The sequence below is a fragment of the Malus sylvestris genome, chromosome 15 (assembly GCF_916048215.2).
Source record: "Malus sylvestris chromosome 15, drMalSylv7.2, whole genome shotgun sequence".
In the NCBI taxonomy this organism is placed as follows: Eukaryota; Viridiplantae; Streptophyta; class Magnoliopsida; order Rosales; family Rosaceae; genus Malus; species Malus sylvestris.
Window position 1 is genome coordinate 27,793,581 of NC_062274.1, and position 27,034 is coordinate 27,820,614.

The window sequence follows — 27,034 nt, forward strand, 5'->3', positions numbered from 1 at the left end:
CACAAGTAGTTGCAACTTGTAAATGCATTGATAGCCGATGATGGTGAAAAAAAATATGTAGACTTTCATGTAAAGCAAAGTCCTTTTTCCGTTGTGTTTTCTAAGATGAATGATATTTTGAATAAGACATATTTTCTCTCTTAGAAAAAGAAAGGTTTTTTAGACAAGGAAGTTTTCATAAAAGTAGAAAATAAAATTTAGTCCTAGGTAGTCCTACATCAAACGTTTCACAATTTTAGTATTGGTTAGTCTATGGTAAGTCAATCCAGCTTAGTCTTTGAAACTAGTCAATCTAAGATAGTTCGGTGCAACAAACGCATTAGGGGTTTAGGACTAAGGGTCCTCCATGATTGAAGAATCATATTGTATTTTTGATATGTTTGTAATTGTAGCCTTGTAGGGTTGTGATGTTTTATTGCATGTGTAATCTCTTGTGTTGTTCTAAGAAGCACATTTAACATGTATGTTGTATGTACTTTTTTTTTACTATTTTTAATGCAAAACAAACAGAAGTTCTATCGCTAAAAATAATAATTAGTAAAAAACCTACAATTTTCAAAAAAATTTATTGACACTCTAAAATTTTTATATTAAAAAAAAAGCATACTGTTACGAATAGTGCGCGATTTATCTGAGTTCCAATAAAAGTTGCCTGTGGGCACACTGCACACATGGTGATTGGCGACACAAGATGTCTATGGCTAAATTAAAACGAGGATAAAACGCAACGACGCCGTAAGAAACACTTTAATCCCCAGTTATAGAAGACCGACTCTGCAAGTCAGAAGGAAACACCATCATTTGGCTTTGGGCTCACAGCTTTTCGAACCGGCGTCATCTCTTCCATCCACAATGTCATGGCTGGCTAAATCCATTGCCAACTCACTCAAGCTCGACGACGACGGCGACGGTGATTACGATGGCCCAAACCCTAGCTCCCACAATGGTACAGACCCAAATTCAACCCGACCCGAATCCAATTCACCGTCGGCTCCCACCGTCAAAGGCGACATCTCCGAGCTAACCAAAACCCTAACTCGCCAGTTCTGGGGCGTCGCCTCCTTCCTCGCCCCGCCTCCCGATCCCACTACCCCTCCTCCTCCCCCCAACCCGTCCGATCCGGCCCATCCCTCCGATCCCGAACCTTCCGAGGAGGACGTGATCTCCGGAATCCGCAGCGACTTCGCGGAGATCGGCGGGAAGTTCAAGACCGGGATCTCGAAGCTGTCGAGTAACATAGCGGTTTCGGAGTTCACTAAGATCGCTTCGAATTTGCTTCAGTTTGGATCGGAAGAGGAGGCGGAGGCAGCTGGTGCTGCTTTTGGTGTGACCCAGGAAGTTCTCGCGTTTGTCAGGAATATCTCTATGCATCCGGAGACTTGGCTCGATTTCCCTCTCTCTGACGACGACGAAGACTCAGATGGTATGTTCTGCTTCGATTTGACCATTCCATTGTGTAATTCAATTCAATGTGCTTTGTTTTCATGAATTATTTGGTTATCATTATGCTTTATTTTCATGAATTATTTGGTTATCTTATTGTAAATTAGTGTCGATTTATGGTCAATGTCCGTAAATGATCAATTTGAGCTATTTGTGTTGCCAATATGGAGTTTTCGATTCGTATTTGTTTCAATTGCAGCTTTGAATTTAATGCATTGTATTCTGATTCAATGAGCTAAATCTCAGTTCAGGTTGTGATGTAAGGACTTAAAACTTTTATTTCTTCAGGGAATATTAAAATCCGAGTTGATGTTTTATTCACATGTAATTGCCAATTTGCTGCCTTGTTCAATTTATTTGGATAACTTTGTTGTAAATCATAATATTTGTGCTTGATCAATGATTCAATAGATTTGAAAAACCGTACGGCTTTGGAATAAGAACATTGTGAGTTTTGATTTTCCAGATTTTGAATTGTCTGATGTTCAACAAGAGCATGCTCTGGCTGTTGAGCGGCTTGCACCATCATTGGCTGCTCTCAGAATTGAACTTTGCCCTGAGCATATGTGCGAGTCTCACTTTTGGATGATTTATTTCGTGCTCTTGCACCCTAGACTCACTAAACATGATGCCGAGCTTTTATCTACACCTAAGGTGAGTTGATTCTATGTAGTGCTGACCCAAAACTTGTTATAATTCTGACTCTCCTTTAGACCTTGCTCTGTGATGTATCCGGCAATAGACTAAACTTAGTAAATTAGAGAATAACTAGAAACAAACAAGATTTATACTGGTTCTGCAGAACTTCTGCCTGCGTCCAGTTGTGATTTCTTTGGGTAGAGAAACTGCGACGTCTTTGATTAATAATAGAGTTACATTACTATTGCAAACCCTAAAACTAATCCCCTCTTTCCTTTCTCGGCTGTCTCTGGCTCTTCTCTCTTTTTTCTAGCCTTGCCGCACCTATTTATAAGTATAAGGTGTGGTTTACATGCCTATTCTCTAATTAAGTTTCCTATTCTATATGGAAATAGGAAAGTACTTTATTTCCTATTTTATGTGGAATATGAAGTACACTTTATTTATTTTTCCAAATATGCTTCTAGGATTCCCAATCTAATTGTACAAGGAAACTTAATTCTTTCCTAATTCTTTTAGGACAAGAATCTTGCACCTTTAGTTTCCCTAATACAATCGTAAACAAAATAGGACACTAACATTGACTAGCCAGTTCCTAACAAAGCTCCCTTTCCATTGTTCTTTCTCATTGCCTTTGTTTTCTTAGTTATTTTTTGTTTGAGCAACTATGGTTTGCTTGACTTGATTATATGTCTGCAGATAGTGGAAGCTAGAGCCATGTTGTCTCATCAGCTTAAGAAGGCAACTAATGAAAATTCAGAGACAGACCCTTCAGGAAGTAGCACTACTTATGTGAAAGGAGTTTCCGATTTCCCAAAAGAACAGCATCTTTCTGTGCCACCTAGTGCTCAATCTGACTTTGCACCACCCAATATGTCTACCATCAGATCAGCTCCTCTCCCACAGGCAGTTGATGTCGAGACAGACAAGCACCCAATTCAGAGTAGCGAAACCCAAATTATTGACAAGCCTGTTATTGAGGAAGGACCAGTAAAAGAGACAAAATATCAACTGCCACTCTCTAATTTTTCCTCTAAAGTTGTGGATGAGAAATATGAGGATGATGGTGATGATTGGTTGAAAGAGGAAACTTCAGAGATGGATGGTGTTGGTGGAACCTCCATCCCTGTAGAGAATGATGAGGATGTATCATTCAGTGATCTGGAGGAGGATGATGGAGACGCACCAGCAAGTTACAAGGTCACATCCGGATCTGATTCGTCGACAAGAGACTCAAGAGATTGGGTTCAACTTACCAGAGCCTCTGCCGATTCAGATAAGGACAGCAACTCTGTTGAGATTAGACATTCTGGGTCTGGCCAGGTAAGTGCTCGTAACTTGGAGACCAAGGAATCTAATGACTGGCTTGATGTTGAAGACATTGATGTTATATGATGAATTCATAAGAACCCTTTTCAGGTCAATATGGCCTCTTCTTCTCATTCATACCTTATTGTATAGATGTGAAATGTCTCATGAGTATGAGTTAGGCTATGAAACCGTATTATTGTACATAACGCCTGTTACTCGATTATTGTTTCTGATGAAGAATGTATTTACAAGGAGCAAGATACAACAACATGCAATAATCTGGATTTATTTCATATGAAATTGTGTTTTGTTAATCTCATTCTGGTCAATGCTGGAATCCCTAAGTAGTTGAGGTTTTATTTCTAATCCTTGATTGTTCCCTTGGGATGGTTAGATTTTGTGAGAAAGATAACCTAGGTTGAAGATTTCTACAAGACGAAAACAGGATTGAATGTGGTCTCTCTCGTTAAATGAAACTTATGTGTCATTTAATTGCTTAAAGAAGTTGAGTGATCCTAAGAGCTGGTCCTTGAGAGATGTCAAGCATATCAACTAGGAGTAATCTCATGTTTGTGCGTTGTATGAAATGTAGCCTCACTGTTTAAAGAACTTGAGAAAATTTTCAAGTGCTGTTTAATTGCTTAAAGAAGTTGAGTTATTGTTTAAAGAAGCTTATCATTATAGCTGGTGACCTGAGGGATGCTAAAGCCTATCGACAAAGATTAATCTCTCATGTTACATATAACATAAAAAGTTGTTATTTCCATTTTCGAGAATTATGTGGCGGTAGTTTTTAGTATGTTCTGATAATGTATTTGTTTTGCATTAGTTTGGATTAAACCTCTATTAGCATGTAGTTGACAATTTGGTGAATGCCTACTAGAATGGCGGTATCCCCTCACCTAATAGGGTAAGGTGTATGATTGTGTGCGTGTACATTTTTTGGTGCTTCAGGTCTGAAGCTTTTACTGTGATTTGCTCCTGTTTTTCTTCTGTTATGGAGGTTTATTGTAGTTCAGTTTTTTTTTTGGCTTTAGGGATTTCTCTGTTTGTTATTTGGGGCATCTCTCTATTCTTTCTTTTTTTTTGTACAACGTTTTGTTTTGTTCTTTGTACAACCGACTGACTTTAGTGCGTAGGCTTGCGATTTGCACTCAAGAGAAATGACTCTTCAACCGTAAGGAGCTAAGAATTATCTTTTCTATGTGTTACGTATTAATGATAACGTCCAACCAGAGGGAAAATAAAACGTGTTAGGGATATATTAATGATGGTGGTGGCTGCGGCAGCGATGGTGTTCGGTACCAGTACGTTGGAGGTTATAGATCCGATTACGAGATCTCATCCGTAGAATAAATGCCCATGAGCCTTTGCTCAAGTGGCCTGGGATGAGACTGAAGCTATTATGTGAGGTTCATATCTTCCTAAAAAGTGCAGAGGAAAAAGAATTAACCAAATCTGTACGGTGAAACATCAACCAAGCTAACCGCTGACAACATTCTCATTTACAGGCACAACCACACGTACAACACATTAAACTAAAGGACCAAGTACTTAGCAGCAACTTATGATCCGACGGGTCCGAAACTGCTGGAAAGTCGCTCCAGATGTGACCAGACCAAGCTTCCAAGTGAGAATCTTGGTCTTTCTTCTTCTTCTTCTTCTTCTTCTCTTCTATTGGCTACCTTCTGGCTCGTCCTTGACAAGGAGCCCTCAAGAGCCCACTTTTGTGATTTGTGAACTGCGATAACGGAGTCTCCGATCTCTTTTGTCACCAGCTTCACCGTGCTTGGACTTATATATCCTGTCCTCAAGCCTCTGTGACATAGATTGATCCTACTGCTTTCTCACCGCGAGATTCTTGATATTGATAGCCCGTACTCTCTCAGAACCCTTGTGACGTCGGATAACAGCCCCATCCGATTCTTAGCGCAGAGGTCCAGCCTCAGTCCCTGCAAGAATTTCCGTTTTCCATAATGTAGACAAGCAATGCTAGAAAGATCGTATTTTAGAATCGTAAGATGCAATGGTCGGATAAATGGACATACCTGTGGGATCCTCCTCTCGATTGCAGCCACCAAGCATAGAGTAAGCTTGTGTCTTTCACTCCCTGTGTTCACAGTGGATCCGTCCTTGTGCCGTACGAAGTACTCCTGTGACGTGACATTCGTATTTAAATAGCATCACACACCATACAACGAGAAAGATTTCAGTTGCCGTGCACAAGGTCATTGAAAAGTATGTACCTGATCAGCCATGGTGCCCCTGGAGGAAACCACCGCATGGAACACCACGTACTGCAAGTCAGTTAGGGCAGACACCGTGTCAAACAGTAGCGTAGGACGGTCTCGGCTTCTCACGTTCACAACCCAATACCCTTTCTCCTTACAACTCTCTATGTTTACATGGGTTCGATCACAGCCCTTCTTGTGTGCACTATTTCCACCGCCGTCACAACCACGACAACTTTCGTAATCGTCGGTGGCATACATCAATTGGTGCAGCCGCCGCTCCGTGAGGGTGTGGCCACCAGCCGGGGTGGTCAGCTTTACGCCCCTCTTCTCACCGTTCATGTGATGGGCCTCAATCACATTCCCCAGCTGCTCTTGCACATGAGCCAGTCTAATTGGATCCGTGCTGGGTCCTCCTTTCAACCCATCTTCTATGTAGAAAATGGGTTGCAGCCCAACTCCACAAGGACTGCCGATATTTCGGACATGAGTCCCGGTCGGTCCTTGCTGGTCATCTCTAAGGCCGAGTCCTCCAGTTCCAGTTTTACTTCTCTTCTTAGGCATACTCTCGGCTCCAGTGGTGGAGCCAGGAATCTTACCACAAGAGGTCTTAGTGTAAAAGTCTAAATAAAATTTAGGATGGAAAAACATATTGAAAATGAAATCATAGTACTTTCATTCATAATTCATAACGGAAACAATATTACAAGCTATAATTGTCTACGACGAGGTTTCATATTTTGAAAACGAAGCATTATAGCTTCATTTTCAATACAAGCAAAAATATCTCTCTCAATATAAACAAGTAAGCTATCACTCAACCATTGATCTCCCATTTTGTTCCTAAGTGGACCCTTAATAATATTCATGACAGAAAATGTTCTCTCCACTGAAGCAGTTGCAACTGGTAAAACTAAAGACAATGTAATAAGCAAATTTACATAATTGAATACTTGATGCATCCTTGTCTCCACCATTTTTTTTTTTGCAAGATCACCAATCCCTTCCAATTGAGAGAAATCACTACTGGAACGCACATAATGAATATAAATCTCAAGTTGATCTTCAAGTGTCAAACGATCCTCATCCGAAAAGTCTTGAGGATAAAATTGAGCAAGACGAAGTAACTTTGGTTTATCAAAAGCTACAAATGAATCTTTCGGACTCAAACATGCCAAACAAATAAGCAACTTAGTATTTAGCTCATTAAAGCGATCCTCTAACTCCGTAATTTGCTTATCAATGACATAAATAAAGAGCTTCACACAATAATGATGACGATTTGTCTTTATTTGAGCATTACGCCTTGACCTCCCTAGAAGTAGAAATGCCTCTTCCATGTTAGGAACATCAATATGATGTTTTTCACAAAAAGAATATACTTCATCAACTAATGCATCAAACCCATTATTCCTCATCCAATGTAGCTTTTCCTTGCATGATTTCACTAAAGCCATTGCATTCACAATTTCTTGATCTTTCCTTTGCAATGCTTGTGACAAATCATTTGTGAGTCCCAATATGACTTTCATCAAGAAAAGGTGAAACACAAACTCAAAAGTACGTATTTCTCTCATTAACTTATTTGCTTCACCCGCACTTTCATTGGGATTATCATCAATAACCATTTGAAGCACATGAACCACGGATGAAAACATGGAAATGATGCTAATCAAGGTACCATAGTGTGAGTTCCATCGTGTGTCACCGGCACGTTTGAGACTTGTTTCTTGATTTAAGCCTCGCCTTATTATAAGACAATCATTTTCAAAAGCTATCACAAGCTCTTCTTGAAGTTGCTGTCTAAGTAAATCACGCCGCTTACAAGATGTTCCAACATGATTAACCACACTATTAGCCATTGCAAAAAAAGAAGCAATGTCTATATTCTTCTTTGCTACGGCAACAAGAGCTAGTTGAAGTTGATGAGCAAAACAATGAACATAATATGCACAAGGTTGTTCTCTCAATATCTTTGTTTTAAGGCCATTCAACTCATCTCTCATATTGCTAACACCATCATAACCTTGTCCTCGTAGCTTGGAAATGCTCAAACCGTTGCGAGAAAAGAATGTGTCAATAGCATCCTTTAGTGAACTTGAAGTAGTGTCGGTAACATATTGGATACCCACAAATCTTTCAATTACATGCCCGTTGTCATCCACATAACGCAACACCATAGTCATTTGCTCTTTCACAGACACATCATGTGCTTCATCCACCAATATTGAAAAGAATCTATCTTTTAGACCATCCATGATAGCATCAAGTGTTTCAAGGGCACATGAATTCACAATTTCTTTTTGAATGGAAGGAGCTAGTAATTTGAGATTTCCCGGAGCATTTTCCATCACGACTTCTCTAACTTTATCATCATTATCTGCAAGGAATTGCAATAGCTCCAAGTAATTTCCCCTATTGCTTGAAGTGGCACTTTCATCATGGCTACGAAAAGCAAGACCTTGTCGCAATAAAAACTTAGTGCACTTGATTGATGCATTCAAGCATGTGCGATAAGCCTTACAAGCTTGGTCGGAGTGTTTGCTCACTGCCGTTTCAATATGTGTAGCTTGATTCATCAAATTTGTAGCAGCTTCTCTAGCCTTATTATGAACACTCCCAACCGGTCCAACATGCATCTTAAATCTTTCTCTTCCTTTCCTCCAAGTCTTAAATCCATCTCTAGTGAAAGCTTCACTACCCACTTGTTCAAAATTGGTTTTAAAGAGATAGCAATAGAGACAAAATGCCGCATCTTTAGATAAACTATACTCCAACCAATCAAACTCATCAAACCATTGGGGAATGAAGCGTCGATTAATTCCCGACATATTAGTTGTTGGGAAATTATGACCTCTAGGTTGACAAGGTCCTTTTTGTAGATATGATCTTCGGACCTCATCTCTCATATTAGCATCATAATCTATCATTTGAGTTCTTAATCCAGGATCCGCTTGAAGATTACCCAAAACACCATCTAACTGACTTTGTCTTGAACTTGGAGTTCTTGAACTACCAACAGTATTTGAACTATCAACATTATTCGAACTATCCAAACCCGATGATGACTTTCTCTTAAAAAACCGTTCCATAATAATTCTACACATACAAAATATTCAAAATAAATACTCACAATATAAACAAACCATCAACATAATCAAAATAAATATGAATTGGATTTCAATTAAATTAAATATATTCTACATATACAAAATAATGAAAATAAAAACTCACAATATAAACAAACCATCAATATAATCAAAATAAATATGAATTGGATTTCAATTTAATTAAATATATTCTACATATACAAAATAATGAAAATAAAAACTCACTATATAAACAAACCATCAATATAATCAAAATAAATATGAATTGGAGTTCAATTAAATTAAATATATATACATATACAAAATAATGAAAATTAAAACTCACAATATAAACAAACCATCAATATAATCAAAATAAATATGAATTGAATTTCAATTAAATTAAATATATTCTACATATACAAAATAATGAAAATAAAAACTCACAATATAATCAAACCACCAATATAATCAAAATAAATATGAATTAGGTTTCAATTAAATTAAATATATCATACATTACACATAGGGTTTAGAACTTACTTGAATTGTGAAATTTCACAATAACAATGAGCAAATACAAAGAGATTAGCTGGCGCGGCACCACCACCACAGCGACGACGACGGCAGGACAAAGGCACCTCAATGGTGGCAACAAGGGAGGAGATGGAGTTAAGGGTTTTTTTTTGGGGGGGGGGGTGGGTTTGAGTTTGGAGCTTAGGGTTGGAGGAGGAGAAAATAAAAAAAATTTGGGGGTTTTGGAATGGGGGATTCGGGTCTGTGAGCAGAGGAAGGAGAGGCTACATTTTTTTTTTCTTTTCAGACCTGGCCCAAAACGACGTCGTTTTGCCCAGGTTGTTTAAAAAAAAAAAAAGGCTCGTGCGCGGCACCTCCTTCTTCTTCAACCTGCAAGGCTGCTTCATCTTTCAGACATTTTGTCGGCCATGTGGTGTGCAGCTCCAAGAGGTCAAACCAGCAGCTCCAAGGGGTCGCACCAGCAACTCCAAGGGACCTCTAAGATTATTTCCATGGCTTCCAAGAGGTCGTGCGACCCCATTGACCCCACTGTGACTCCGCCTCAGCTCGTAGGAAACTATTAAATTGGTCTCCTCATACAGGTGTTATATAGTTAGGCCGATATCCTCAATGTCTACTCATTGGAGATAAAATGGTTTATATATTTTAAAAGAATGAGCTATTATAACTGGCTTACAACATCCAGTTTATATACTCATACAGAACCTCCAGTTATGCATATATATTTCATCAAGTGGCCTTTTATATATAAACATCGGTTCGTTATCACAACATCTTGACTAAAAATTTGTTTACAAACCAGTTTTGTGCAGAAAATTTAATTGTTTTTCCTCTATATGAACCAAACCAAATACGTTAACAGAAAACTGATTAATAAAATTCATGTACTTGCATTTCAGGATTATGTGCCATATGTGGAAATTCATGTACTTGCATTTCAGGATTGTGTGCCATATGTGGAACTGAAAAGAATGGAGGAAAGTAATATTCTGTATGACCAAAAAAATCAACGAACGATAACACCTTCAACAGAATATCGTTTCCAACATATCAACTGAGGATCAAAACTATGCACAACAACCTAGCATACACAAATGCAAATTTTTATGTAGTTCTTTTCACGTTGTTTTTTTTTTTAATTTTTTTTTAATTTGAAACAATAAAGTGTACCGACTACTTAACCATAAAGAGCTTATATTATTACAAAAGAAAATGAGAGGTCAAGCATATATGACGACACCGTTAACCTTATACCTCAAGCGCTTTATCTAACTTTCTCAGGTACTCATTCGTTGTCGTTCCACTCTGTTTACATTCAAGAAAAAGGATTACACTACAGAAGTTCATAATAGCAAACCACTATTATCTGATATGCGAGTGTGGTAGCAATGGCTCACCTACTCCAACCTTCTGGTCAATGTATCTCCTTGCTTCATAATCCTAAAGAAGATCAAGTAAAGGTGGATTTAAACACTTGGTTTATGCTAGAATCCTGCTCTCATAGACCTGTACAGCAGTACAGCTGGTAACTTTGGTGCAAAGAGCTTGCATCTTAGAACATTAGGAGAGCAGGAAACTTAAAAATGGATATATTCGAGTGTCGTACATATCTAGTATATAGGCTCGACCTGTTCATACAAATTAGTTATTGGAATTCCACAAGAGAGTCGAGTTAAATATTCAAATCCCCTATGAAGACATAGAAGTACCGTACTTTCGTTGGAAAAATCCGTCTCACGACCAAGGAATCATCACTCTGTATCGACATATAATGAACGATCACATCCATACAATTTTTTTTATATTATAATTAAAATTTCTAAACCTCACTATAATGCAACTATGACACATGCGGTCAAATAGTTAGTATACCTTGATGTACTTAATAGCTCAAAGGCAAAGCGTTGCAAAGAGTAATATCGTAAACGCATTGCCGAATCAACATCCGTATCATACCAAAAGCTGCCCAACAGAAAATAAAACAAAATTATGATTAAAAAAAAATTCCCAGTTAACATCAGCATAGATAACAAAAACGATAAAAGCTCTAAAAGATTTCAATCAAAAGTTTAAGACTTTAACTCACAGGAAGCTCTGTGAGTTAATTCGCTGGGCAAAAAAAATGTCCATCATTGCATTCTCATACAAAAGATTTCTTTAAATACTGATTTCATGCAATCCAACAGCTAAATGCTAAACTCAGAAAAAAATTCTTTAACCCAGATTTTTAAAATTAAAATTATAAAAATTTGAACAAAAAGAGAACCCAAAAACCAAATCCGAAACAAATATGTCAGAGAACTCACCAAGAAACACGAGCTTTCATGGGTTTGAAATTTCTTCAAATCAGAACAGCAGCCAAGCTTTTCTGGGTATAAAATTTCTTCGAATCAAAACGGGACTCAACTTGGATTTTCCCAAGAATTCACCAAATCAAACGACAAAAAATTAAGTGCAACAAACAGAGTGCAAAATTTGTTGAAAGCAACAGATCCAACATTCATACAAAGGAAATTTGATCATGAATTGAAAAAAAAAGGTGAGAGAGAGAGAGAGTGATATGTACCAATTCTCAGAGTCCTAACTCAACCTGCAAGTAGCAGCAACAATGGAGAATGGGAGGGAGGAGTAGCTAGAGAGAGAGAGAGAGAGAGAGAGAGAGAGAGATGTTTTTGTAAAATCTTTCTTTATAAAATTGACCGTTGTTCCATTACATCCACGATTGGCTACATATAGGTTCTCCAAATATTCTCTGCCAGTTGGCAAAACAAACTACATAACTAATTACTCACTTAAAACATTAAGTAAACCCTTTACTGTGATTAAGATAATCACATATATAACATTCCCCTTCCCTTCAGTTGAACCTTGTCCACAAGGTTAGACTTTTAAAGCTTGAGATCTGGAAACCTATCAATGAATTCCTCATAGTATTCCCATGAGGATTCATCTTCATTCTTGCCCTTCCACTGCAAAAGCAATTGAACTCCTGCTGCATATTTCTTCTTATAAATCCTCCTTTGCAAAAATGCTTTCGGTTCTTGAGCTTGGAGACCATCATCAGTGATCAATGGTAGTAATGGGACTAGACTTACATCAGCACCAATGTGTTTCTTCAAACAACTAACATGAAACACTGAGTGAATATTCGAACCTTCTGGTAACTTCAGTTTATAAGCAACACTGCCAATTTTTTCCAAAACTTCAAAAGGGCCATAGAACTTTGGGTGAAGTTTGTGGTAAGCATGAGTAGCTAAGGGCTGCAATTGATATGGGATGAGTTTTAGATTGACTAAATCTCCAACTTTAAAGGTTCTCTCACACTTGTGCTTAGCAGCTTGCACTTTCATGCGATTCTGAGCTACAACTAAGTTGGTCTTGAGCATATATATCATTTTATCCCTGGCCAACAGTCCTTGTTCAATGCTGTCTAACTTAGCAGTTCCCAATTCATCGGAAGCAATGTATTGTAACTCCATTTAGCCCATATGAGCCATTGCAACCATTTCCTGGGTTGACAACTTGTAAAACACCTAAGGTAGGTTTCTACACATCTGTTAACTACTTGAGTTTGGCCATCACTTTGAGGGTGATAACCAGAGCTCATGCATAACTTAGAACCTTGCATTTTGAAAAACTCTTTCCAAAAAGCACTCAGGAAAATGGTGTCTCTATCACTTACTATGGTCATATGCATACCATGTAATTTAAACACATGTTCAACGAATTCCTGTGCAACTATGCTAGCAGTGTAAGGATGACCCAAGAGTATGAAGTGGGCATATTTAGAGAGCCTATCCACAACCACTAGTATCACAAATTTACCCTTGCAACATGGTAAACCACAGATGAAGTCCATACTGATGTCATTCCAAGCTTGCTGAGGAATTAGAATGAGCTGCAACAATCCAGGGGGAGAAATTGTTTCATATTTATTCTGTTGACAGGTTCTACACTCGGCCACCTAAGTCTTGATGTCCCTCTTCATTCCAACCCAGGAAAACCTTCTTTTTTTAACCTTTGATAAGTTTTCAACACTCCCTCATGCCCCTGCCATATGAGTGGAGTGGTGTTCCTTAAAAACCTTTTTCCTCCAAGATGAGTAAGTACCAATGACAATCCTATGTTTGTATTTGAGAAAGCCATTGTTAATATGATACTTGGATAGGCTAGAGTAAACTTTTCCCGATTGATTATTGGCTTTCAATTCTATATTTTTCATTGTAATCCACTGATCATGCTCTAATTCTCTCCTCAACTCATCCAACTATCCAAAGTAAGGGTAGGTGATGGAAAATTACTCACTTTCTTCCTCCAATGCTTTCTCAAGTAATGGTAGGGAACCAGAAACATTAGACAATGCATCAGCTTCCTTGCCTTGCCTATATTGCACCTCATAGTCAAAGCCTAACAACTTTGAAACCCATTTTTGTTGGAATGGGGTGTTAGTTTTCTGACTTAAAAAAAGTACTCCAAGCTACTATGATCTGTCTTGATAATAAAATGGCACCCTTGTAAGTAGTTTAGCCACTTTTTGACTGCATAAACAATGGCAATCAATTCCCTCTCACATGTTAACAGTGCTTGGTTCCTTGGCCCTAGAGATTGGCTTATAAAAGCAATAGGTTTCCCTTACTATTGAAGCACTGCCCCAATCCCATTTCCCGAGGCATCGCATTCCACCACAAAAGGAACCTGAAAGTTTGGAAGTGCAAGTTACTGGGGAAAGGTCATGGCTTCTTTTAACTTATTGAAAGCTTCCTCAGTGTCTTCAGACCAAAGAAACCTTTCCTTGCCGGTGAGTTTGTATAAAGGTTGGCAAATTTTACCATAACCAGGAACAAACTTCATGTAATACCCTGTCAATCCCAAGAATCCCCTAAGTTCCTTCACTGTTCTAGGAGTAGGCCAGTCAATAATAACCTTAATTTTTGTTGGATCAACTGAGACACCTTCACTTGAGACAATGTGTCCTAAATATTCCACTTGGGTCTGCCCAAAAGAACACTTTCGTTTTTTTTTTTTTTTTTTTTTTACATACAATTGATGCTCTTGCAAGACTTGAAATGCCTTATGCAAATGGTCTAAGTGGTCATCCCATGATCTGCTATAAACCAGTATAGTATCGAAGAACACTAGTATAAACTTCCTCAGATAGGGCTTAAAATATCATTCATCAGACTATGAAAGGTTGCAGGAGCGTTAGTCAATTCAAAGGGCATCACAAGGAACTCATAATATCCCTCATGTGTCCTAAAGGTAGTTTTTGCAATGTCTTCTTCATGCATTTGGATTTGGTGATAGCCAACCCTGAGATCCAACTTAGTAAAGTACTTAGCTCCATAAAGTTCATCTAACAGGTCATCAATTAAAGGAATGGGATACTTGTCTTTGATTGTGATACCGTTTAATTCCCTATAATCCATGCATAACCTCCATGTGCCTTCTTTCTTCTTAACCAACAATACTAGAAATGAGAATAGGTTGTGACTAGGTCCAATGAACCCATAATGGAGCAATTCTTGCACTGCCTTTTCAATTTCATCTTTTTGGACAGAACTATTATGGTATGGTCTGATACTTGAAGGGTTGGAACTTGGAATTAAAAGGATTTTGTGGTCATGAGATCTAGCAGGAGGAAGCTGAGAATGAACTTTGAACACATTAACAAAGTTTTGTAGGATTTTTTTTAATTATGCAATCTGCTGCGGAGTTAAATTTGTTGCTTTCAACTATTCCAGGCTCTATTGAGTACAATAACACCCGAAGATTAGAGCTACCAAACTCTTTATCCAATTGTTGCAATGTCATTTCTTGAATTAGTGGTGTTGCAACCTATGTTGAAGGATTGTGGGATATCTTATCTTCATTTGGCCTACACCGAACTCCATAGTTAGGAGTTGGAAGTCCCAAAGGACATGACTCATAAAAGACAGCCATTGGACTCCGAGCACTACATCACAGCCTCCTAAAAGGAGAGAATACAAATATGTGCTATAATGATATCCTCCTAATTCTAGAGCAGTTTGTTGGCAACACCCTTGACTTCTCACCTTACCACCATCTGCATTCTTGACATCAAATGGTTTGGTTGATTGAACTACCCACCCAACCTTCTTCAATAGTCGAGAATCTATGAAGTTATGAGTACTTCCAGAATCCAAGAGAATCTTCACAAGGTGGTTATTCAATACACCCATCACCTTCATAGTTTGCAATGTATGTTTCTCATTGATGCCATAAAAGGCACACTAACTCAACTCTATTGTCTACAACTCTGCTTGTACCTCAGGTGTTTCCCCAGATTCGAACTCCTCATCCTCACACACATCTAACATGAGAAGTTTTGTGACCCTAACCCATTTTTTAGTACAGAACCATCACTCACCTTTATCTTTCTTCCTTCGAACTTCTTCTGGGGTGAGTTTTTTGAATTGGAAACGAGGGGATCTATTTCAAGGTGTTAAAATAGGCCGTGGATGGATTTTGGGTGTAGGATTTTGCCTAGGAGTGTCTACCTTCATATCAGAAAGTTTAGCATCAAGTTGCAAGGCAATGGATATGGCTTCATGAACATTACTAGGTTTCAACAATTTAACATTGTAAATTAATTCACATATTCCTTAAGAGTTTGTTTGCCTCAATTTGAACAATGCGTCCATGCAATCTTCAAATTCAGAGGGTCCAAATTCCTTACAAAAAACACTGGTGAATTTCTCCTAAGTTGGTGTAATGTGAATGCAGTTTCGCCATTTGAACCACTGAAGAGCTTCCTTTTCCATGTAAAATGAAGCTGTAAGAACCTTTTGAGGATCTAGAGTACTGTAACAAGCAAAATATTGCTCAGCCTTATAAATCCAAGCGATCAAATCATCGCCATCTGAGAATCGAGGAAATTCCACCCTCTGTTGCCACTGAGGCCTTGGGGACCATCCTCCAGGCTCATACTAATCACGATGAGGTAGATGAGGAGTCTCCAGGAAACGGAGATCAGCCTCCTTCGTAAGAATGGGCGATGGATGACCCAGATCGTGTGTTGGAAGCACTGGGTGCGCAGAAGAGCCAGCACCACCCACAAAAAACTGCTCACGCTATAATTGCTTGAATGAGAAAGCAAGTTTAGCATCCAATTCGACGGAAAAAACAACAAAGAGGGTATCGTTTAGGATGGGCAACGGTTATGGCGGGAAGATAACCGCAATTATTTATCCATAATCGTTTAAGCTTTTACTCGCATAACCGTTTACCCGTTGGGTATTTATATAAATGGGTATACCCATATCCATATCCGTTTATAAACGGTTAACCATACATATAACCGCATACCCATTTAACCATAACTGCGTACCTGTTTACTCATTTTTAACCCATTTACTCCTTTGTTTTTTCACCCGTCTACCTATTTTTTTAACAACTTAAAACTTAAAAAGAAATTTGTCATAATTTTCTTTTTCTAACAATTAAATACCATTATAAATACATTTAACATGAATTTTTGTATTAACGGCAATATTATTTATGAATATACGCGATGTCTCCCAATTATTTGACAGTCAATCTATTACAAGAATCATGCATGGTTGCAGGTTAATTAATATTCGTGTTTACAAACACACACACACACACACACATATATATATATTAATTAATATTCGTGTTTACATACACACACACACACACACACACACACACACACACACACACATATATATATATATATATGTATGTATGTATGTACGTGAGTATGTATCAGTCTACTAATAAGCTAATTTGATAAATATTTGGATTTTTATTTAGAAACATATGCTCATCGATCCAAGCCATTTAATTGATTTCTAATTTTTGGGTCCAATATTTATTGAAAACTCGAGGCCAATTAAATATATATATATATATATAGGTACTCATCAGTTGACAATAACATGTTTCTAAAAGTTCAAGGTAATCATGATCTTCAGTTGACCAAAGCTCCAAAACACTCCAAAACAAAACTATCGAACCCTCTAATGTTTTAGTACATTCAATCACATATATTAAACATTGGACCGTTCTATCAACTATATTTTTCTCTCAAGTGATACATATATATATATATATATATATATATATATATTATGGTCCTTTATAACCAAATATGTCTCAGGATACTAAACTTAGCTAGAAGCTAATTTTTTTTGTTTTAGTTTTACATATATTAAAATAAATGGTTAAATGGGTACCAGTTTATAACACGGGTAATACCCATAACCGCCCATTTAAATTTTACGGGTAAACGGTTATACCCATAACCGTTTATTTATCTAAACAGTTATCCATAACCGTAACCCTCAAATGTAAATTGGCGGATAACCACGATTACCCATAACCAATGGGTATTTGCCCATCTTAGTAGTGTTCGGCATTGAAATGGAAGAGTGAATGAGATTAGGAAGATCGGCGAGAGTAGCTTCAACGGTGGAAAGACGGGTGTCCATAGTTGTTAATTGAGTAGTCGGAGCGTGACAGAGCATACAAGAGGGAATCGAGGATCGACCAGGATGATACCAATTGATATGTACCAATTCTCAGAGTCCTAACTCAACCTGCAAGTAGTAACAACAATGAAGAATGGGAAAGAGGAGTAGAGAGAGAGAGAGAGAGAGAGAGAGAGAGATGTTTTTGTAAAATATTTCTTTATAAAATTGACCATTGTTCCATTACATCCACAATTGGCTACATATAGGTTCTCCAAATATTCTCTGCCAGTTGGCCTAACAAACTACATAACTAATTACTCAATTAAAACATTAAGTAAACCCTTTACTGTGATTAAGATAATCACAGGTATAACAGAGAGATGAACCTTGAGTTTTCTAGCAAATTGTGAAGTCTGAAGAGAACCCAGATCCAACAATTGTGAAGTTTGAAGAGAACCCATAATTCGAATACTGAAATCTTGAGTTTTCTAGCAGATTTTCCATCAATGATTTCAGTAACCCAAAATCAATTTAAAAATGTAAATAGATTTAAATTTGAAATTGGTCGTAATAATTGAAAACAGGATCAAAGCTTCAAATTACTTGCCTTATGTAGATTGGGGACCCAGCAGCTGTGGCGCCCATGTTGGTGGTGCGACACAGAGTTTGAGAAGTTGCGAACTAATCTTTTGGATTTAGATGGGAGAGAGTGGAATGAAGTAGAAGAGTCGAGAATAGGTTTCTTCAATGATGATGGAAGCGTGGGCGACGAGGGCAAATTTGCCATTTCACTATGTAAAAATAGGAAAAGATGCACGACCAAGAGCAATTGGGGGGCATTTTCGGCACTTTACTGCTCGTAAACAGTAAACGTGGGTTTTTGTGTGTGTGTGTGTAATATATAATATATAGCTTATGTTGGAAACCAAAAATTGCGCAGACAAGAATAGATAGAATGATCTATGTAATGTATTATAATTCTCATAAATACTTTACCTAATAACTTCTAACTTTTGAGTTGGAAGTCCTATTTATCACTGATTAACCGTCTTAAACAACTTGTCTCCTTTTGTTTTAGGTGAGAACAGTTTGTGGTTTTTGTTGCTTACATCTTTGGAGAAAATTAAAAGAATCCCAACTGAAATTACTTTAAGTGGTTGCTCACATTCATGATTTTCTTACAGGTGTAGAGATCAGGAAGAGGAAAGCATTCAATTGACAAGCTGTTCAACCACACTCACTTCCTTTAGTTACTTCCCAGATAACTCTTAATTAAGTTTTCATAAAAGCAAAAGTAGCAGTTTCTGAAAAAGATAAATTAGGTTCACATTCTTTTTTTTGCTATTTCATTGATTAAAATCCTATTCATTTTCAATTTTTGATCAAGGTCATTTGATATTAATAACATCATTAATTATTTAAATAATAAAATATTTTTATTTTTAAATATATTCCTTTAGTGTTAAAAATATTAAAATTAGTATATTTATATTTATGGCTAAATTTTTTATCATATATTTTTATTTTTAGTTTGTACCTATTTTTAATTTGTACACATATATTAGTTTCTTTTTGTGCCCATATTTTTTAAAGTTTTATTTGTGTTTGTACTCATATGTACATCATCACGTGACATTGTATATTTAATCAATGATAGAAAAATTACATATGGTATATTTATGTTTTATGCCTAAACTTTGTATCATATATTTATATTTTTAGTTTATACCCACTTTTAATTTGCAACATTTTTTTAAATTTGTAGTATTTTCTTTTTAGCTTTATTTTGTACCCATGTATTAATTTCTTTTAGCGCCTATATTTTTTAAATATTCATTTGTACTCATAATTTTTTAATCTTTTATTTGTACCCTAATTTATTTATAATGTACTCATTCTTCTTTATTAATAATGTACCATTTTTTAATTCTTTTGTCATTTCTTATTTCTTATTTTTACGTAGTTTTTATCCATTTATTCAATCAAAATGTTTGAATTTTTTTATTGTAACCGTTTCTAATAATATTATAATGAGGGATTTTAAATTTATAGGATTATAAATCTCATAAAATATTAAACAATTAATGTCAAAACTATAAAAATATAAATATTAATTGTAATATAATGAAGTGTACAAGATCAAACTTTGAATACCATTACAGTTTTAGTCAAAGAATATTAAGGATTAGGAACCGCATCCAAAGTATCCCTTCTGAAAAATACCAACAGATGGTTGGTTTTAAACAGACCACGGACTGTTTCATTTGAAAAGAAAAATGTTAATTTTATTTATTGTGATGTGATTATAACAATATGTTAAATACAGCATTCGGAAAAGTATTCAAGATATATTCTGGAAGATAAACTTTCTAGATTGCATGGTATTTTAATACCAATTTTATTGATTTGACATATATATATAGACCAGAAAAACAATTTTTTTTTATCTTTTTAAAAGGGGATTTCGTTATGGCAGTTCTTTTTCGGAGATTTGATAGACTCACAGATGTATTTCAGCCTCCTTCTGATCACCATCGTGTGATTTACCAGCACAAAGAATTGATCTAGGAAGTACGGTATGAAATACGAACTTGAAATTTATCCATAAATAAAATTGGAAATTGACGTTTAGGGCCTCATGGTGACATACTTTCTTTATTACAAGGTATTAGTAAATTTTCTTTTCATTTTCTTTGACATATAAATAAACTTTCTAGATTACTGAAGATTATTAGTAAGAGAACTATTATTAATACTCTAAAAATCTCATTCCACACTCTTCAGAAGTGTATTTTTCTTTCTAATTTTAGAAAGTTTGGAGTGCAAAATGAGATTTTTGAAATGCCAATAACAAGTCTCATTAGTAAATGGTCGTAAACAATGTTCTAAAAGAAGTTAGACGCAAGTTGGATGACGGGCTGGGCCCTAACGCCTAAGCAGTTAGGCAGATTTAAGTAAATTTAGTAAATATTATATAAGTAAGTGTCTATTTATATTTAAAAAAAAAACACATAATTGTATTGGGATATATAAATTCAAAATAAAATGACATACAGATTATAAAGTGTTAGAACATATTGAAAATATGGGGAACAAGCATATAATGAGTGTTCATCTAAATATTTAACAAATCTTACATTTTATTGACAAAATAAAATGCAAAATGAAAATTATTCATTTTATGTTTAAGAAAAAGTCGCAACCTAGGTGAGTGACTAGGCAGGTTTAGACGGGCTAGGCCCACTTTCTTAATTTTTAAATGACTATGGATTAAACTGAACGGTGACCGCTAGGTAGAAATTTTTAGAACAATGGTTGTAAAAGCAGGGATTCATAACCTATGGCAGCTTATTTAGTTGCAATAATAACAGAACATCATTCTTTGAGCAAGAACTAAATTAACAGATTAATGGTTCAAATTCACTGTAAGTAGTACTATATATAGAGAGAGAGAGAAAGCACAGGAAACTTGATTATATATTATCAGCTAAACTGCTACGGAACATTTCTTTTTATTGCTAACAAGTAATTCATATATAATCAGCAGATAATCACAATACATATAGTTAACAAACGTTGTTCAGGGATTATGCTTCTGTGTATAGATATAATCGACATGAGCAGCCAGAGTTCTTCTCATCAAGCACTCCTCCTCTCCAACTCCTTCACAGCTCCCAACTTCATCAACCTGTTCTGTTTCAACACCCTTAAACAACACACACACACCAAAAACCCATATATATATCAAACTCATAATCCCGGTACTCGAACACAATAAAAACGAAATAGTGTTATACTAAAACATAATAAAAACATTAAAACTCAACGAACCTCGAGTTCGGTTTTCGCAGACTTCGCTGCTGAAAAAGCTGGTTCTGGTCTTGCTGCATAAACGACTACAGTAGAGCACAGGACAAGGGCTAAGAAGAAGAGGGCTTTATATGATCCGGCCATTTCTCTCTGTGTTTTTGTACTAGAACTATATGCAAAGGGTAGGGGTATATATAGAGCTTGATATACACAGAGAAAAGAGAGTGAGGAATTGAATGAATGTATAGAAATGTGATAAGAAGATGACCATTTTAGGCTTTATTGTGTGAACTAGGAGAGAAGGACGACTTTGTGCAGCAGGAGTATGGACCCAAACGTTTTGTACTTTATGGGCCATTAATAACATACTTAATAAAAGGAAGACTTTTTCTTCTTTCAAATTCTGATTATTATTTTTATGCAGTTCTAGCCTATGACAAATAATTAATAAATTGGCAAAAATAAGTGCGACCGCTGAAAAAAGTAGAAATAAAACATAAATGATTTGAAACTCTTCTCATGGCTGATATCGCCGGGGATTTGCTTCATTGCATGTTGTTGGTAGAATAATGGCTTCAGCCAACTTACATTTTGAACCACATGAAGAGGTTTCTTTGGTCGTTAAAAAGGAAAGAGGCCAAAGAATCCAAAAATGATTTCTTGCTGGCTAAAGAATAAACTGAAAAAGAAAAAGATATATTCAGCCAAATGGTGTCAAATATTCCCAGCCAAATAAAGTATAACTCAGTCCGATGTTTAATTTCGAAAACAATAAAACTTGCATGCATTTACTGTTCACAATATTTGTTTTATGTTTGCTTAGTGATCAACACATTATTTTACATGAACGACACATGTTTCCAATGAGCGTATAAATTCTTTTCTCTAAAATGATTCATAAGGGAATTAGGTTTGGAGAATTTTCTGTACCAAAGCTCATTTGTTAATGGGCATCTGGTAAAATTAAGAGTGATACTACTGCATTTTGTATTCTATTTTTCAATCACTTTAAAGAATTTGACTTTTATTTAATGCACTGGTCATTTAACAGTCGAATAAGAGATTGTTAATGTCGAACTTAGTGGTCCACCATGCACACAAGAATGTTCTTGAGCCTTTACTCTGGTTGATTATTCAAAGAGTCAAAACCATTTCTAGAACGGCCATTCATTCTTTCATTTTCCGGCTTTGAATCATGCTATAAGTCACCATGACATGTGCATATGCATGGTTTTTTTGCCCTTTCTTTTGCAGAACCACGTATATATTCCGTTCGACTTCATTACCCTTAGCACTTAAGATTAATTACCCGTAAAGATACCTGTTGACTCAATTCATGAGAAAAGGTTTCCTCCTCTTAACGGTTTTTCTTACACTACCATCCTTTTGTCTATTATATACATCAAGTATCACTATAATTAAGAAATTAAACAGAGGCGACTTCAAATTAAGGAGTGATTAAATATATATATATATATATATATATATATATATATAATATTTGGTACACTGATAATTTTATTATGTCACGATGGAATAATTAAAGAGAAACATAAAGAAAAACTATTCCATCACGAAACGAAGTAAGAATAATAAGATATGTAGTAATATAAACAAAAGTTTTCTTCCATCCACACTAGCACTCTAACAACAATCAGATTGACATAATCATGAATTGCGCCACTTGTGCCGTACTACTTTGACAAAAGAAATAATTAAGGTTAATGAAAGTACAAGTTGATCTTAACACAGATTTCCTTGGAATCAATAATCATCTTTGCATTAGTTATCAGTGTATATATTTATGCATGTGTATGACCTCGTGATTACGTACCTTCTATAAAAGTGAAAAGAAAATAAATTATAAAACTAGATTTTAATTCTTAAATAAGATGACGTTTAGATTAATGCCTGGTATAAGATTCAAAATTGAGTTTAGCCCCTTGGTTCTACTTAAATGCCAGGATTTATATTTCATCATGTCATTTTGTTTTTGGTAATTTCATGATTTTTCTTTTTCTAAATCTACACAAATTGATTATAATATATTTCGATAAAATATTTAGGTACACTAATTCATTATAAATATATTTCAGTACAATTATTTAGACAAATACATTATAATATAGTTTGGTACAGACATTTCAGTACAAACATTTGGGTACAGACATATGATACGAACAAAGTCAATTCAAAATATTTCGGTACAGTTATTTCTATCACTACTAGAAAATATTATTTTGCCCACAAATTTTAAGCCGACAAAGTAAAATTTTGCCGCCACAAGACTCATTCGCCGACGAAAATTTTAATTTGTAGGCTCATAATTGTTGAACTTGTGCCGACAATATTTTTGTCGGCGAAAAATATTTATGCCGACAAATAAAATAACACTCGGGAAAGCATGCAGGTTTGTCGACAATCAGAAGATGGGAACGGACTAATTTATTCTCGCGCCTTTTGTTTTTTGGTCTTTTTGATTCACCCGCTTCTTCTTTTTATCGAAAAATTCCCCCTATAAAAATCATTGTATTTTCATTGAACCCTAATCTTAACTGTCGATAGCCCACCCCTCCCCTTCTCTTTGAAATCGTAACTTTCTGTCTTCCAATCGAGCTCCATCGACATCGCCGTTGCTCCGTATGCCCGACATCGCCGTCGCTTCGTGTGCTCGACATCGCTGTCGATTCGTCTGCTTGCGTCACCGTCGAAGTGCCCGACCATTCTAGCTTTGAAATTTCTAATGCCGGGTGCTTCTCTGCATTTCGTTCTCTAAAACTTTGGGTAAGTTCTCAATCTCTATCTACCCTATTCTTTCCCCGTAGCTTTTTGGTTAGTTTCAATTTTATGGTGCTTTTCTTAGATTTGTTCTACCACTGTAATTTTGAGGGATTTTAGGTAATGAATTTGGTTGAGAATCTAAGTTAGGTTTGTAATTTCTTTCTGGGCTGCCTGGGTTTGAGGATGATTAGTCTACTTTGTGAATTTTAATTACTTTTAACTTTTATTTCTGAGAAACTGCAATCAAAATGCAGTTATGGTTTTATAGTCATAATCAATTGTGAGTCTTTGCACCACATCAATCAATTCCTATGTTTAATCAATTGAAATTAGGGTCATGTTACTAATGAAGTTGTCGGGTTAAGGTTATATGATATTCTGCTTCTAGGATTTGTGTTTTTGTTTTTTAATCTTTTTCATTTTCTGTCTATTATTAATTCCTAAACGAGAACATCAATTTGGGAATGCTTCTGTGGTATTAATTTATCTTCTATCTTCATTTTATATAATTTGCTTCTGATATATGCGTGTTATTTAGATTATTGATCAAATCAACTGTGTTGGAGGCTAGGATCTCAAATAAGTGAGTAAAAAAAATCTGAATTGTCCCTCTATGTGCAGAACACTATGAGCAATGAGCTTTCTGCAGGTAAGTTTGATTGTGATGAGAATATATTTTTATATTTTGTTTTCCTCTGCCTTATGTTTATCCTAAATACATTGATGACATCCCTTGCATTTTCTTGCATGTCGGAGTAGTTTGATTATGTCTAATGCTAGACATGAGCAAGAAGCATACTGGAACAATGAGCACAGATTGGCCTACACATCTGAGATCTGCACCGCCTCTGAGGGTGACCGCTATGAGAAATCGGTCATTTTCCCATTACTCTCCCTGGTTTTTATTGCTTTTAAAGTTCCAATATTTAATCAAATTAATATTCTAGTAGTAGTAGATATCTCTACAACTGGGCTGTATATTTCATGAAAAATTTGATATGTGGTCCAATTCTTCTGTTGCAATCCTTTATTGTTCTCGGGGTATATTTTTCTCGTTGTTTTGACAACCACCAGTCATTTGGTACATGAGTCATTTTCAAGTCAATAATGTTTAGTAACTATTTAACTTTCTTTCATCATTAACTGGTTAGATTTTAATCCCAGCCTGTGTAGAAATGTTTAGTAACGGCACACATTCAGTTTGGTGATTTGGATTCATTTTTCACCGGTGTTTCTTTGGCATTATTTAATCTTCCATAAAAATAGTACTTGTACAGAAAGAGCTTGGGAGGCAAACAATGCCTGCTCTATGCGAAGAAGCGCAAGATCAAAGAAGCTCTAGAAGGTTCGTTATCTCTCTAGTCTATAACGTATATATGATCGGTTATATATGAAAGTTACTTTTTTTCTTTTGTTTATAATGTATCACTGTCGTAAAGTCTTGTGTAATCTGGTGATAATTTGAACATGTAATTGTTTAGTTTTTCATTAAGTTATGCTGTTGATTCTTCATGGCTTTCATTTCTGAATCTCAGTCCCAATGTCACATTAACAATACGTATGCAAACGCATCTCAAAGAGACCCAAAAATTTTGATGACTACTACCTGGGACCCGAGTGCTCCACTAATACAATTTGCAAAGGTTGGCCTAGCCTTTTTCCTTACTTCTCACATTATTCAAATCAGTTTTGCTGCACTCTTGTGTTCATTTTGGTGGTATCATGCTGTGTTGGTTATTGATTGTTGTTTTTGTTGCACGCGTGTCCATTTTGGTGATATTATACAAGGCAGGTGTTGATTATTGATTGTCGTTGAATCACACTGGCGCAAGAACTGAAACTCTTTTTTCCCATTGCGCTACAAATGAATCGTGGTGGCCAGGTTGGTGCACATTTTCAATGAGCCTTCTAACTATTTGGTTATTGTTTGTGTTTTGTAACATTTATTTTGCACCTATTTGGTTATGTTTGTGTTTTGTAACATTTATTTTGCAGGTGCAGGATGTTTTGTGATGCTACATGGCAGCCAATTTTGAGGAATGACAGTAGGATAATATTATTGTGTAACATATGCTTTCGTATAAGCACTCTAGATGTACATTAAAAATTTATCAATCAATAAAGTATTATTTCTTAACAACTGTGTATTGTATTTTGATATGTTTATGTAGTTGTTGAGCATTAAAGTAATTATTAATTTTTTTTTATAAATTAAATGTCCTTCCCGACGAAACCAGTTTTGTCAAGACAGAGAAGACTATGCCGACGAAATATCCATGGTGACAAACATATTTTGTTGGCTTAAAAGTACTATTGGTAGGCTAAAATGCCTTTTACTGACGAAAATATTTGTCGGGACACATGGAAATGCCGACAAAAAACTGTTTGTCGGTAAAATTTGAACCTTAGCCGACAAAATACCAAAATTTGTAGGGAAAACTCTTAGGCGACATGCTTTGCGAGACAAAATGGCCGACAAATTTTTTCGTCGGAAAAGACTCTTTGCCGACAAATTTTGGCCTTTGCCGACAAAGTAGTTTTGTAGGTAAAGTCAAAATTTGTAGTAGTGTATACACTTAAAATCAAAATCAAAATTTTGTTGTGAAGACATTAAATAACAAAAATAAATACGAATTTTATTAAAAGTATACTTCAAACAATTAAAATAAATACATAATCTAACACCAATTTTTTTTTCTTCTCAAATTTCAACATTTTTCATGAACTAATGTTCAAA

The 27,034-nt window shown here is 35.9% G+C and overlaps 2 protein-coding genes and 2 long non-coding RNA genes across 6 annotated transcripts; 2 read left to right on the top strand and 2 right to left on the bottom strand.

Moving 5' to 3' along the window:
- The first annotated feature begins 680 nt into the window (after positions 1 to 680).
- On the top strand, positions 681 to 3,707 carry LOC126604655 (uncharacterized). Its single transcript, XM_050271940.1, has 3 exons — positions 681 to 1,423; positions 1,910 to 2,097; positions 2,782 to 3,707. Exons 1-3 carry the CDS (start codon positions 853 to 855, stop codon positions 3,475 to 3,477), a joined length of 1,455 nt encoding a protein of 484 aa, XP_050127897.1. The 5' UTR covers positions 681 to 852; the 3' UTR covers positions 3,478 to 3,707.
- Positions 3,708 to 4,854: 1,147 nt separating this feature from the next.
- On the bottom strand, positions 4,855 to 10,519 carry LOC126602300 (ACT domain-containing protein ACR1-like). Its single transcript, XM_050269130.1, has 4 exons — positions 10,505 to 10,519; positions 5,640 to 6,218; positions 5,442 to 5,546; positions 4,855 to 5,345 (listed from the first exon to the last, which is right to left on the bottom strand). Exons 2-4 carry the CDS (start codon positions 6,186 to 6,188, stop codon positions 5,241 to 5,243), a joined length of 759 nt encoding a protein of 252 aa, XP_050125087.1. The 5' UTR covers positions 6,189 to 6,218; positions 10,505 to 10,519; the 3' UTR covers positions 4,855 to 5,240.
- A 266-nt stretch (positions 10,520 to 10,785) lies between these two features.
- On the bottom strand, positions 10,786 to 11,621 carry LOC126602301 (uncharacterized). The gene is made up of 3 exons (XR_007616073.1): positions 11,557 to 11,621; positions 11,123 to 11,212; positions 10,786 to 11,006 (listed from the first exon to the last, which is right to left on the bottom strand). It is a non-coding gene; the product is annotated as an uncharacterized LOC126602301 (long non-coding RNA).
- A 12,205-nt stretch (positions 11,622 to 23,826) lies between these two features.
- Positions 23,827 to 26,437, top strand: LOC126605257 (uncharacterized). Of its 3 annotated transcripts, XR_007616877.1 has the most exons (7): positions 23,827 to 24,300; positions 24,919 to 24,946; positions 25,057 to 25,171; positions 25,575 to 25,642; positions 25,833 to 25,940; positions 26,086 to 26,179; positions 26,293 to 26,437. It is a non-coding gene; the product is annotated as an uncharacterized LOC126605257 (long non-coding RNA). The 3 variants fall into 3 exon arrangements; XR_007616876.1 differs by having other exon boundaries at positions 25,057 to 25,642; XR_007616878.1 differs by having other exon boundaries at positions 25,057 to 25,642; positions 26,090 to 26,179.
- The last annotated feature ends 597 nt before the right edge of the window (positions 26,438 to 27,034 follow it).